Here is a 12,899-nt window from a genome sequence, read left to right as displayed (position 1 = left end):
AGTGAGGACCAGTCTCTATATAAAGCTCATATTGCAGTAAAACAGTGAGGACCAGTCTCTATATAAAGTTCATATTGCAGTAGAACAGTAGGGACCAGTCTCTATATAAAGCTCATATTGCAGTAGAACAGTGAGGGCCAGTCTCTTTATAAAGTTCATATTTCAGTAGAACAGTGAAGACCAGTCTCTATATAAAGTTCATATTGCAGTAGAACAGTGAGGACCAGTCTCTATTTAAAGTTCATATTGCAGTAGAACAGTGAGGACCAGTCTCTATATAAAGTTCATATTGCAGTAGAACAGTGAGGACCAGTCTCTATATAAAGTTCATATTGCAGTAGAACAGTAGGGACCAGTCTCTATATAAAGCTCATATTGCAGTAAAACAGTGAGGACCAGTCTCTATATAAAGTTCATATTGCAGTAGAACAGTAGGGACCAGTCTCTATATAAAGTTCATATTGCAGTAGAACAGTGAGGACCAGTCTCTATATAAAGTTCATATTGCAGTAGAACAGTAGGGACCAGTCTCTATATAAAGCTCATATTGCAGTAAAACAGTGAGGACCAGTCTCTATATAAAGTTCATATTGCAGTAGAACAGTAGGGACCAGTCTCTATATAAAGTTCATATTGCAGTAGAACAGTGAGGACCAGTCTCTATATAAAGTTCATATTGCAGTAGAACAGTGAGAACCAGTCTCTATATAAAGTTCATATTGCAGTAGAACAGTGAGGACCAGTCTCTATTTAAAGTTCATATTGCAGTAGAACAGTGAGGACCAGTCTCTATATAAAGTTCATATTGCAGTAGAACAGTGAGGACCAGTCTCTATATAAAGTTCATATTGCAGTAGAACAGTAGGGACCAGTCTCTATATAAAGCTCATATTGCAGTAAAACAGTGAGGACCAGTCTCTATATAAAGTTCATATTGCAGTAGAACAGTAGGGACCAGTCTCTATATAAAGTTCATATTGCAGTAGAACAGTGAGGACCAGTCTCTATATAAAGTTCATATTGCAGTAGAACAGTAGGGACCAGTCTCTATATAAAGCTCATATTGCAGTAAAACAGTGAGGACCAGTCTCTATATAAAGTTCATATTGCAGTAGAACAGTAGGGACCAGTCTCTATATAAAGTTCATATTGCAGTAGAACAGTGAGGACCAGTCTCTATATAAAGTTCATATTGCAGTAGAACAGTGAGAACCAGTCTCTATATAAAGTTCATATTGCAGTAGAACAGTGAGGACCAGTCTCTAAATAAAGTTCGTATTGCAGTAGAACAGTGAGAACCAGTCTCTATATAAAGTTCATATTGCAGTAGAACTGTGAGGACCAGTCTCTAAATAAAGTTCGTATTGCAGTAGAACAGTGAGGACCAGTCTCTATATAAAGTTCATATTGCAGTAGAACAGTGAGGACCAGTCTCTATATAAAGCTCATATTGCAGTAGAACAGTGAGGACCAGTCTCTATATAAAGTTCATATTGCAGTAGAACAGTGAGGACCAGTCTCTATATAAAGTTCATATTGCAGTAGAACAGTGAGGACCAGTCTCTATATAAAGTTCATATTGCAGTAGAACAGTAGGGACCAGTCTCTATATAAAGTTCATATTGCAGTAGAACAGTGAGGACCAGTCTCTATATAAAGTTCATATTGCAGTAGAACAGTGAGGACCAGTCTCTATATAAAGTTCATATTGCAGTAGAACAGTGAGAACCAGTCTCTATATAAAGTTCATATTGCAGTAGAACAGTGAGGACCAGTCTCTAAATAAAGTTCGTATTGCAGTAGAACAGTGAGGACCAGTCTCTATATAAAGTTCATATTGCAGTAGAACAGTGAGGACCAGTCTCTATATAAAGTTCATATTGCAGTAGAACAGTGAGGACCAGTCTCTATATAAAGTTCATATTGCAGTAGAACAGTGAGGACCAGTCTCTATATAAAGCTCATATTGCAGTAGAACAGTGAGGACCAGTCTCTATATAAAGTTCATATTGCAGTAGAACAGTGAGGACCAGTCTCTATATAAAGTTCATATTGCAGCCTGGGTTAGAGTGTTTTATGTGTGAGGTCAGGTTCCCAGGGTTCAGTGTTCAGATGTGGCTCTGTTCTCCCTGCTGCTCTGTATGTATGATCTGTGGGGGACAAATCACTCTGGGAACCACACAGGGGTCGCTGGCCCAATCTCCCCCACGCCTCATACAAAAATATGAAATTGTGCAGTTGCTGTATTACGCCAAGACATAATCACTGTGGTAAATGTAGGTTTCTGTCCTAGAAATATGCATCAGCAGTGTGAATATGTCATTATTCTGACTGTATAGTACAACAGGGCTACTGTATAGTATATTGTCTTGTTTTTAGAGTAACGTCTCTCCCTTCTACCCCCTCCCCAGGCTGCCATCTGTCGTAGCAGTCAGCCCCTGTCTGGCTTCAGTGCCCGCTGCCTGGAGGATGAGCAGATGCTGGAGGCCATCGTGAGGTCCAACCCCCGTAGTGACTTCATGTATGTGGTGGACACCAGGCCCAAGGTGAGCCCCTGGCCACATTGCCAATGGAAGTCCATCAACAACGTCTATTCTGTATGTTCAGGTGGAGCTTTGTTTTTCAATGCAGCATTTTGCCAGCTGGGCCCTGGGGCCAGGGGCTCATCTTGGGCCTGGTGTCAGCTGGTCAAGCTCACATTAAATGCCTGGCTTCATGCCATTCAGAACATGCACAACATGTACAAAAACAGGGGCAACCTTCATCCTAACTTTAACATGCGGAAGCCTTGCTCCATCTAGTTTTTAAAAGTCATGTCTCTCTGAGGATTTCTCTTTGATTAAACTGTGTGTACTGTATGTCTTTCCAGTTGAATGCAATGGCAAACCGAGCAGCAGGGAAAGGCTATGAAAACGAAGACAACTACTCCAACATCAAGTTTCAGTTCATAGGCATTGAGAACATCCACGTGATGAGGAACAGCCTCCAGAAAATGCTAGAAGGTATGAATCGGGTCAACTCCCACGGTGTTGGAGGCCTGTAGCAGATCATCTTACATTGCATCCATATGAATACTCCACAGTCGGCCAGCTAGCTATCACTCTGTGACTCACTAGACCTCGTTCCGCCATAAAAGCCAATCTCGGTGTTGTTCAGTACATCACTGAGAGCTTGATTTCAGAGAATGCCAAAGTAATATTCACTCACAGCCACAGGTTTTTTATGTCTACTGTCTCTCAACTTTATTAAACCCAATACAGTTCCAGACTGGATTAGTCTGTGATCCCACTTCATTCTCTTTAAGTGGAATCAATATACCAGGTCCCCTGCCACCCCTGTGGCTTTAATATGCAGCGATGCAGACTGCTCTGCTCTGCAATCAGGACTTAGGTTGACCCATAGGAGCGTTTCTGGGTAATGCGCAGGGCCAGGAAGACATTGAATCCATCTGGATTTCATCTGCAAACTATTTTTGTTTCCTGGAGTGGCCGATTTGGGACCTTTTTCCCCTTAAGAGGGAGACGGAGGGCGTGAGAATTATGTGATTTAGCGTATGAAAAATAATATCTGGGCTTAGCTGTGATAACTCCTTGCCCCCTGGAAACACAAGGGAGTCTACGGGTTCCGAAGAATGCAAGAGAGAGGCTTTGTCCTGCAACAGATTGCATGGCAATGCAGTAGATACCTATGTCAGTTCAACATTTAAAAAAATGTTTTATTCAGAGAACAATAGTTTCCTGGAAATTAGCCCATGCTGTAAAACCAAGGTTGACTGAACCCGTTCACCTGCAGGCTCCAGCTGCCTGTTGCAGAGTCACATGTCAGGTGGGCTCACGGGTCAGCGCACTAATGTTGTCTGGAAGTACAGTACTCAGGGTCACACACACACGTCAACACATCTGTCAACCCACCCCTCTGTGTACCTCTGTCAACTCTTAATAGCCGTCTGGAGAGATGGATGTTTTTGTAGGGAGTTGGCAAATCTACAAATGATAATTGAAAATATTTGTGTTTATTTGAAAACTCTCCTTTGTTAACTGAGCTGTCAACACTGGAGAAACTCTGGAAACATTATTTTGTCACTTTGTCACAACTGACAAATTATTGATCTTAAACTTTCAGATTAAAAATGAAATATTATACACTATATGTTTTCAAGGAAAACAAATCACATAATGCATTAAGTTGTATGCTGCAGAATTGGGTCTGCATTTAGTTGCCTGTCTTCTGTCTCAATATTTAAAGCCATGTCCATTGTCAAATGGCCTATCTCAATATTTAAAGCGATGTCCAGTGTCAAATGGCCTGTGTCAATATTGACTCAAGAGTCCCCAACATCATATTGGGAAGAAAACTGATCTATTTTCTAAACATACACTACCAGTCAAAAGTTTGGACATACCTACTCATTCCAGGGTTTGTAGAATAATAGTGAAGACATCGAAACTATGAAATAACACATATGGAATCATGTAGTAACCAAAAAAGTGTTAAACAAATCTAAATATATTTTATATTTGAGATTATTCAAACCAGCTTCATGAGGTAGTCACCTGGAATGCATTTCAAATTAACAGGTGTGCCTTGTTAAAAGTTAATTTGTGGAATTTCTTTCCTTAATGCATTTAAGCCAATCAGTTGTGTTGTGACAAGGTAGGGGTGGTATACAGAATATAGCCCTATTTGGTAAAAGACCAAGTCCATATTATGGAAAGAACAGCTCAAATAAGCAAAGAGAAACGACAGTCCATCATTACTTTATGACTTGAAGGTCAGTCAATCTGGAAAATTTCAAGAACTTTGAAAGTTTCTTCAAGTGCAGTCGCAAAAACCATCAAGCTCTATGATGAAACTGGCTCTCATGAGGACCGCCACAGGAAAGGAAGACCCAGAGTTACCTTTGCTGCAGAGGATACGTTCATTAGAGTTACCAGCCTCAGAAATTGCAGCCCAAATAAATGCTTCACAGAGTTCAAGTAACAGACACATCTCAACATTAACTGTTCAGAGGAGACTGTGTGAATCAGGCCTTCAAAGAAACCACTACTAAAGGACACAAATAAGAAGAAAAGACTTGCTTGTGCCAAGAAACACAAGCAATTGACATTAGACCAGTGGAAATCTGTCCTTTTGCCTGATGAGTCCAAATTGGAGATTTTTGGTTCCAACCTCTGTGTCTTTGTGAGACGCAGAGTAGGTGAACGGATGATCTCTGCATGTGTGGTTCCCACCGTGAAGCATGGAGGAGGAGGTGTGATGGTGTGGGGGTGCTTTGCTGGTGACACTGTCAGTGATTTATTTAGAATTCAAGGCACACTTAGCCAGCATGGCTACCACAGCATTCTGCAGCGATATGCCATCCCATCAGGTTTGCGCTTCGTGGGACTATCTTTTGTTTTTCAACAGGACAATGACCCAACACACCTCCAGGCTGTTTAAGGACTATTTGAACAGGAAGGAGAGTGATGGAGTGCTGCATAAGATGACCTGGCCTCCACAATAATCCAACCTCAACCCAATTGAGATGGTTTGGGATGAGTCGGACCGCAGAGTAGCAGCCAACAAGTGCTCAGCATATGTGGGAACTCCTTCAAGTCTCTTGGAAAAGCATTCCTTGTGAAGCTGGTTGAGAGAATGCCAAGAGTGTACAAAGCTGTCATCAAGGCAAAGGGTGGCTACTTTGAAAAATCTAAAATGTATTTTGATTTGTTAAAAACTTTTGGGGTTACTACATGATTCCATATGTGTTATTTCATAGTTTTGATGTCTTCTCTATTATTCTACAATGTAGGAAATAGTAAAAATAAAGAAAAAGTTTTCCAGAAGTCCCGGTTAGAAGATTCCAGGAAACGGGAAGGAATAAGCAGAAAATGTTTGAATCCTCCAATCATGATTTCTGGAAAACCTGGGAATTATTATTATTATTACCGGGGAAGTTACTGGAATTTGTAACCGTATCCGTGTCTACCACTGACCCCGGTGTGTTTTCCCCTGCAGTGAGTGAGGCATGGTCCCCCTCCATGTCAGAGTTCCTGGAGGGTCTGGAAAGCTCAGGCTGGCTAAAACACATCAAAGCTGTCCTGGACGCTGGCATCTTCATCGCCAAGGTTAGTCTGTCTGGACGATAATCCCCTCTGTCTGTCTCAGTGCTACACTTACCCCTCCTGTTGTGTTCTTTTCATGTTAATTAATTCTGTGTTCCCGGTCAAAAATGACCGACCCATTATAGCTGATTGTAAATCCATAATAATGCATATATTTATCACCTAATGTTATGTTAGATCTTTTTATCAACTTAAGTTCTTGTGAACAGTTTTTTATCTTCTATTTGCTATTTATGGCCTGTAGGCCTCATTGACCTGAGCTCATACAACTCGTTTTTGAGTAAAAAAAGCACAATGTATGGATTATGTTGACTATAACAAATACTCAGATGAAACATATTGTGCTATTTATCACAGACTACTTTGTGTCAAAGTTTAACAAGGACTCTCCTCCTCACCAGTGTCATGATCAAAGATATGATCAAGAGCCTCACATACAGTATATCGTTTGGTCATTGTGCTGCCACAGAATTAATTGTGAGCATGGCCTCAAAAAAGCTTTATATACCAGAGCTGCGAGAAAAGTTATATATATTATTGAAACAATGTTGCGATTGTTTGTGAGAATGCCAACAGGTGTGGTTCCTGTGGGGGAAAGATTCTATTGGGGAAAGGTTCCCGTAGGGGTTGCCATGGAAGCGAAGAAGGGGAGTGAGGTGTGTGTGTGTGTGTGTGTGTGTGTGTGTGTGTGTGTGTGTGCTCAAACACACATGCATGTGGGGGTCTGGGAGAGGAAGTGTGTCCATCTGATGAATGGGCATATGCCTGAACTCAATTTTATACACTAATTGTAGTCTCGCCCATTCATTTCTAATGACCGGTCATTTTTGACTGGGAACACCACAGGTGTACAAAAGTTAGATAAAACACCCAAAATGTAATGAAAATCATCAAAATGTATTTTGTGTGTTCAGATGCCCCGTGTGGACAAAGTCATGGAACCTTATGACAATCAGATTAAATTAACTACATTTTTCAGAGAGAAAACTTGTAAATCGGTCCAATTCGACGGGAACACAGCAGGATGATTAAGTTTTTGTTTTTCAGTCTCTCTCTCTCTCGTGTCTGTGTGCAGGCCGTTGCAGAGGATAGCGTCAGTGTCTTGGTCCACTGCTCAGACGGTTGGGATCGTACTGCTCAGGTGTGCTCTGTGGCCTCCGTGCTCCTGGACCCCTACTACAGGACTCTCAAAGGACTCATGGTACATCCCCTACTGTCTCTCTGAGCAGGGTATCTGCATATTCACTAGTGTACATCTTGAACCTATAGTCAGTTTAAAGTGTATGGGTTCATGTATGTCATATTCATAGAAATAATTACCCTAACTATTATATCATACAGACAGCTCTTAACACATGATCAGCAGGTTTGTAATGATTCATGTTTAAAGCCTCCTCTACCTAGTAGCCACTAGCGCTCAATACGTGTTTGAATAGATGGCACTTCATTTGAAATGAAGAACATTCCTTTTCCCTTCATTTCTGGCTATGTTTAAGTTTTTCAAATTTTTATTGACATGTAAGCACATTGATGTTGACATACTGTTCAATTACGGTGTGGTTGTAGTTGATCTTGGACGGTAATGTAAGTAGGTCCGTGCTGTGCTTATGGTTCTGGATTCTTTGATCATGAGGATTTGCTCTGTCTGACTGGGTTTCTGCCAAAAGGCATCTCCATGGAAAAAAGTTACTGCGACAGGAAGCCTGACTTCTTACAATCATCTTGAGACTTAGTAGAAAACCACCCCACACATTGGGTGAGGAAGTTCAAGCTCTCTCATGGTACAAACTATCTCTCTCTCTCTAATATTTGTACTCTTTACTGTCCGAGTGTAAGCTGTGAAACAAAGATGAAAGTGATGAAACAGGTTTAGACCCAAGTTATATACAAATAACACCTTCTGGCATCCTCATGCATAAGTAAATCATATTTTATTCCCCTGTATTCAGGTTCTCATTGAAAGAGACTGGGTTTCCTTTGGACACAAGTTCTCTCACAGGTGTGAACTATTGTGTTTTCTTGCAGATATAATTATTTCCTTTAACAACAAAATCAAAAGTTGTACACTGTATAGGGAATAGGGTGCCATTTTGGATGCAGGCTGCCCATGCTGCCCTCTCCCCTCAGATACAACCACCTGGATGGAGACCCCAAGGAGGTGTCCCCGGTCATAGACCAGTTCCTGGAGTGTGTGTGGCAGCTGTCGGAGCAGTTCCCCTGTGCCTTCGAGTACAACGAGAGGTTCCTCATCACCATCCAAAACCACATCTACTCCTGCCAGTACGGAAACTTCATAGGCAATAACCAGAAGGAGAGGACGGAGCTTAGGTAATAACCAGAAGGAGAGGGTGAAGCTTAGGTAATAACCAGAAGGATAGGGCGGACCTTAGGTAATAACCAGAAAGAGAGGGCGGAGCTAAGGTAATAACCAGAAGGAGAGGGCGGAGGTTAGGTAATAACCAGAAAGAGAGGGCAGAGCTAAGGTAATAACCAGAAGGATAGGGCGGAGCTTAGGTAATAACCAGAAAGAGAGGGCAGAGCTAAGGTAATAACCAGAAAGAGAGGACAGAGCTAAGGTAATAACCAGAAGGATAGGGCGGAGCTTAGGTAATAACCAGAAAGAGAGGGCAGAGCTAAGGTAATAACCAGGAGAGGGCGGAGCTAAGGTAATAACCAGAAGGAGAGGGCGGAGGTTAGATAATAACCAGAAAGAGAGGGCAGATCTGAGGTAATAGATAGAAGTCTGTCATTTTGCCGTTCCTTGTCTTGAATTTTTGAAACTGACTGTGACTTCACACATAACTAATCTAAACTATTTACTGAAATGTTAAGGCTTTTTTGCTTATTATTTCAGATGAATTGGTGTCAATCTCCATAGTGTTCAAATTCACCTAACATGAGACACAGATTTAAACAAATAGGCCTACTGGACTAGCCAATACAAGAGACATAAACAGGTTCAGTCAGACCTGACAAAAGAGAGCAGGAATTCACACACACATTCTTTCTTTCTCAGTCAGAATCATTTTGGAATGATACATTTTGTGTTGAGCTGTAGTTGGTCGGTGCCGTTTTTTTGAGAATGGCCATATTTCTATTACAGCATATTGGATGACTGTCATTCATATTCCATTCACCCAGCTCAATGTAGCAGCGATAGGTTTAGGCTACTACATGATACTCAAATTTTCCCTATTCTCATCATGAGGTCGCTACAACCTAACCTATGAATGAAAGTTTACAACATAGGTGCACATATCGAGAGAAATTTGAGTAATCCAGGTAACAGATATTGACCCATTCAATACCGTCTTGCACACTCTTGCCTGCATCTAGCTGATCTAGGGTGTAATCATTAGTCCAACAGTTACAAACAAGTGTTTCTATTAGACAAATGTAGGTATGTTTATCCTCGTTTCGTTCTGTTTGGTTCCGTTTAACTGCTATATCGTTGTCACCATATTAGCTAACGTCAAGTAAACATAGCTACTAGAACTAGCGCGTTAGTAAACCTGCTACAATCATGCAGTACAGTGTACAGTTACAGCAGCAAGCAGTTTAGCAATTACACTGGCGTGCCCAGGTGGCAATAAATTAATAAAGCCAAAAGCTTACCTTGACTTAGAAGAGTTCCAGTGTTGGAAAGCCATAGGTAACATAGAATCCTTCTCTGTTTGAGCCGGAGTAAGTGAAAGTGAATTTGTTTTTAGAAATATAGCTAAACTCTTTGAAAAAAGGGTTCCATAAAGGTTCTTCGGCTGTCCCCATAGGAGAACCATTTTTGGTTACAGGTAGAACTCTTTTGGGTGCTAGCTAGCTGTAGCTTATGCTTTTAAGTACTAGATTAATTCTCTGATCCTGTTATTGGGTGGAGAACATGTCAGTTCATGCTGCAAGAACTCTGATAGGTTGGAGGACGTCCTCCGGAAGTTGTCATAATTACTGTGTAAGTCTAGGGAAGGGGGTGAGAACCACGAACCTCCTTCCTAGGTTTTGTTTTGAAGTCAATGTACCCAGAGGAGGACGGAAATTAGCTGTCCTCTGGCTACACCATGGTGCTACACTACAGAGTGCTGTTGAGGCTACTGTAGACCTTCATTGCGAAACAGTGTTTTTTAATCAATTATTTGGTGACATGTATAGTTTTATCTAAAAAGGATTACTTTTGTAATGTTTCGCTATTTTTATTTGATCAAATTTACTGAGGAGTATGGTCCTCCCCTTTCTCTTCTGAGAAGCCTCCACTGGTTGACATGTGTGGTGTGTTTTGTGTTGAGCTGTAGTTGACATGTGTGATGTGTGTGACATGTGTGATGTGTGTGGCTGTAGTTGACATGTGTGATGTTTGTGGCTGTAGTTGACATGTGTGATGTAGTTGACATGTGTGATGTGTGTGGCTGTAGTTGACATGTGTGATGTTTGTGTCTGTAGTTGACATGTGAGATGTGTTTTTGTGTTGTCAGGCATCAGGAGAAGACCCATTCTCTGTGGACCTACTTGTGGGAGAACAGGACTGACCACATCAACCCCCTGTACAGACCTGACCACAGCCAGACTCAGGGGGTTCTGCGCCCAGTTACCGCCCCCTACTGTTTTAAGTAGGTTGTGCATATTTAAGGACAAGTAGTATTTCTCCACTATTTTTCTCAACTGTATTGAATATGTATAATTTGTGTTGAATATGTATAATTTGTGTGTGTGTGTGTGTGTGTGTGTGTGTGTGTGTGTGTGTGTGTGTGTGTGTGTGTGTGTGTGTGTGTGTGTGTGTGTGTGTGTGTGTGTGTGTGTGTGTGTGTAGGTTCTGGAGGGCCTTATACAACCGTTTTGACAGAGGCATGCATCCTCGCCAGTCTGTGATAGACTACCTGATGGCCGTCAGAGAGGAGACACAGCAGCTGGAGGAGCAGCTTGTCTCCCATGAGGAGGTAAGGCAGGACAGGAGGGCTGATGATACAGGCTATGTCCCAAATCACACTCTATTCCCTATTTCGTGCACTACTTTTGACCAGGGCCATTTGATTGAAGTCGCTGTTCTTGTTTTCGTTTTTTTTCTAATATTATGTAGTGTTATCCACCCTAGAAAATAGCCATTTTGGAGAAGGAGCAGGGGAAGAGCATCCAGACAAAAACTAACACGTTGGATAGGAGCCATGCGGTGTGGGCCTCTCCCCCTTCAGAGAGCTGCCTGGGTTTGGCCAACACCCCAGGGGACTACAGCGGACTGGGAGACTTCCTCAGTTCATCACCCTGCCAGCAGACGGGGCCAGAGAGCAGTCTTCTGATCCTCCCCCGACCAGGGGAGCGCCGCAAACCCTCCGACCCAGACCTCTCCACCAACAGTGATGACCAGGAGTCGGGCATAGCAGACCTTAGCTCCCCGCCAAGTGAGGACAGTGCCAAGGACCCTGATGAGGCTGCCTATTCTGCTGCCTGAGCAGTAGTGACATTGATGTTGTCAGAGGGAAGAGAGGTGCACTTTAATGGGCAATTGCGCAATGGGTATTATAAACTGACTAACTGTTGGGAATGATAAGTCAGTGAAATGATAAGTGGATCTGATCTGTATGTGTGTTATTTGTGTAGAGTTTTTGCTTTTCATGTGGTTTATGGTATTCCATAGTTAAGAAGTTAGCTACAACAATTCATGGATTTTGTCAGAGGCTTTACAACTAAATAAAATATTTAATGTTATGTATTTATGCAAATGTGTAATATGATAATAATATATTTAAAAATTACATTTGGACTAAAAATCTTTCAAGTGCACTGTAAACCAAAACATGATATCAAATGCCAAATTTGTCATTATACTCATGCAGTAAACCTCTCCTAATTTAGTGTAGTTTTATAACCAAAGCCAGTCCATCTGGTTCACTGGGCTCATTGTGCATGCTGTAACTCACGAAGCTACTGAACCAACCCAGCAGGTTGTAGCATGTGGAGATATTGGCATGCTAGTACTAGGGTACGGACACACAGGGAGAAGAGGAGCTTTGTGCATCTCACCCAACAGAAGGATCACAAGTCTGTTCAAACAGCTTAGGTCTCACTGTCAAAGCACAGGTACTGACTGTCTTGTGGAATAATATCTACTGCTATTGTAAGCATTGCATGTTGTTTTATTTGTATAAAGAATATACATAATATGTCCTACAATCTATATCCTATTTCAAAGGAATATTACAACATAAATATTTATTTTTATTTAATTAATTTGTAAATGGATTTATTTGATTGTGTTAAAAGTTCACTAGAAAAGACCACTAAAGCTTTAAGAGGACTTGTGCATTAAATAAAGATTGAACATTCTTGGGATTAAGACTTTTGACTTACCTTATAAACAAAAAGTTGATTCATGAAAGTTGATTCAACATTCAAGTTTTTGATGGATATTTTCTGCTTGCTCATGCTACGTTCATAACTAAGTGGGAAGGTGGTATTTACCTATATGCCTGGGGAAAATCCACCTGAATACCCCTCCAACTCAATTACTGAGCTCTGACTTCTCCCACATACTGTACCAGGGTTGCCTACTCCTTGTATACATCATCCAACTAAATGCTTAGTTAGTATAATGGGGATCCTGTTTTCTGGAAACAATGCCTGCAGTACCGCGGACGGCCTCCAGCTTGAAAACCTCAATGCGAAGTTTGAGTCGTTCTCCCCTGGTAGTTATGGCCCTGCTCTGTATGGATATTTTTGCCCACCCCACAATGTACATTTTTTCAACCTGCACAGTAGGAGGCGACCAGACACATTTTTGGGTGTAGTCTGCCAATAAACCTAGAAGAAGAC

General features: G+C 41.5%; 1 protein-coding gene across 2 annotated transcripts in view; it reads left to right on the top strand.

Moving 5' to 3' along the window:
* The window catches only part of mtmr7a (myotubularin related protein 7a), a 41,969-nt gene extending 29,550 nt beyond the window's left edge, over positions 1-12,419 (top strand). The window contains exons 6-14 of one of the 2 annotated variants that reach the window (XM_039012459.1): positions 2,412-2,546; positions 2,870-3,002; positions 5,998-6,107; positions 7,180-7,305; positions 8,054-8,103; positions 8,232-8,432; positions 10,568-10,702; positions 10,903-11,029; positions 11,185-12,419. In XM_039012459.1, the coding sequence (XP_038868387.1) occupies positions 2,412-2,546; positions 2,870-3,002; positions 5,998-6,107; positions 7,180-7,305; positions 8,054-8,103; positions 8,232-8,432; positions 10,568-10,702; positions 10,903-11,029; positions 11,185-11,538 (1,371 nt within the window). In that variant the 3' untranslated portion in view covers positions 11,539-12,419. Of the gene's footprint in view, positions 1-2,411; positions 2,547-2,869; positions 3,003-5,997; positions 6,108-7,179; positions 7,306-8,053; positions 8,104-8,231; positions 8,433-10,567; positions 10,703-10,902; positions 11,030-11,169 lie in introns of both variants that reach the window. The other variant, XM_039012460.1, reaches the window with a different exon arrangement.
* Positions 12,420-12,899: the final 480 nt, after the last annotated feature.

The sequence above is a fragment of the Salvelinus namaycush genome, chromosome 17, assembly GCF_016432855.1.
Source record: "Salvelinus namaycush isolate Seneca chromosome 17, SaNama_1.0, whole genome shotgun sequence".
Classification (NCBI taxonomy): Eukaryota; Metazoa; Chordata; class Actinopteri; order Salmoniformes; family Salmonidae; genus Salvelinus; species Salvelinus namaycush.
This window is presented reverse-complemented; position numbering and strand designations above follow the sequence as displayed.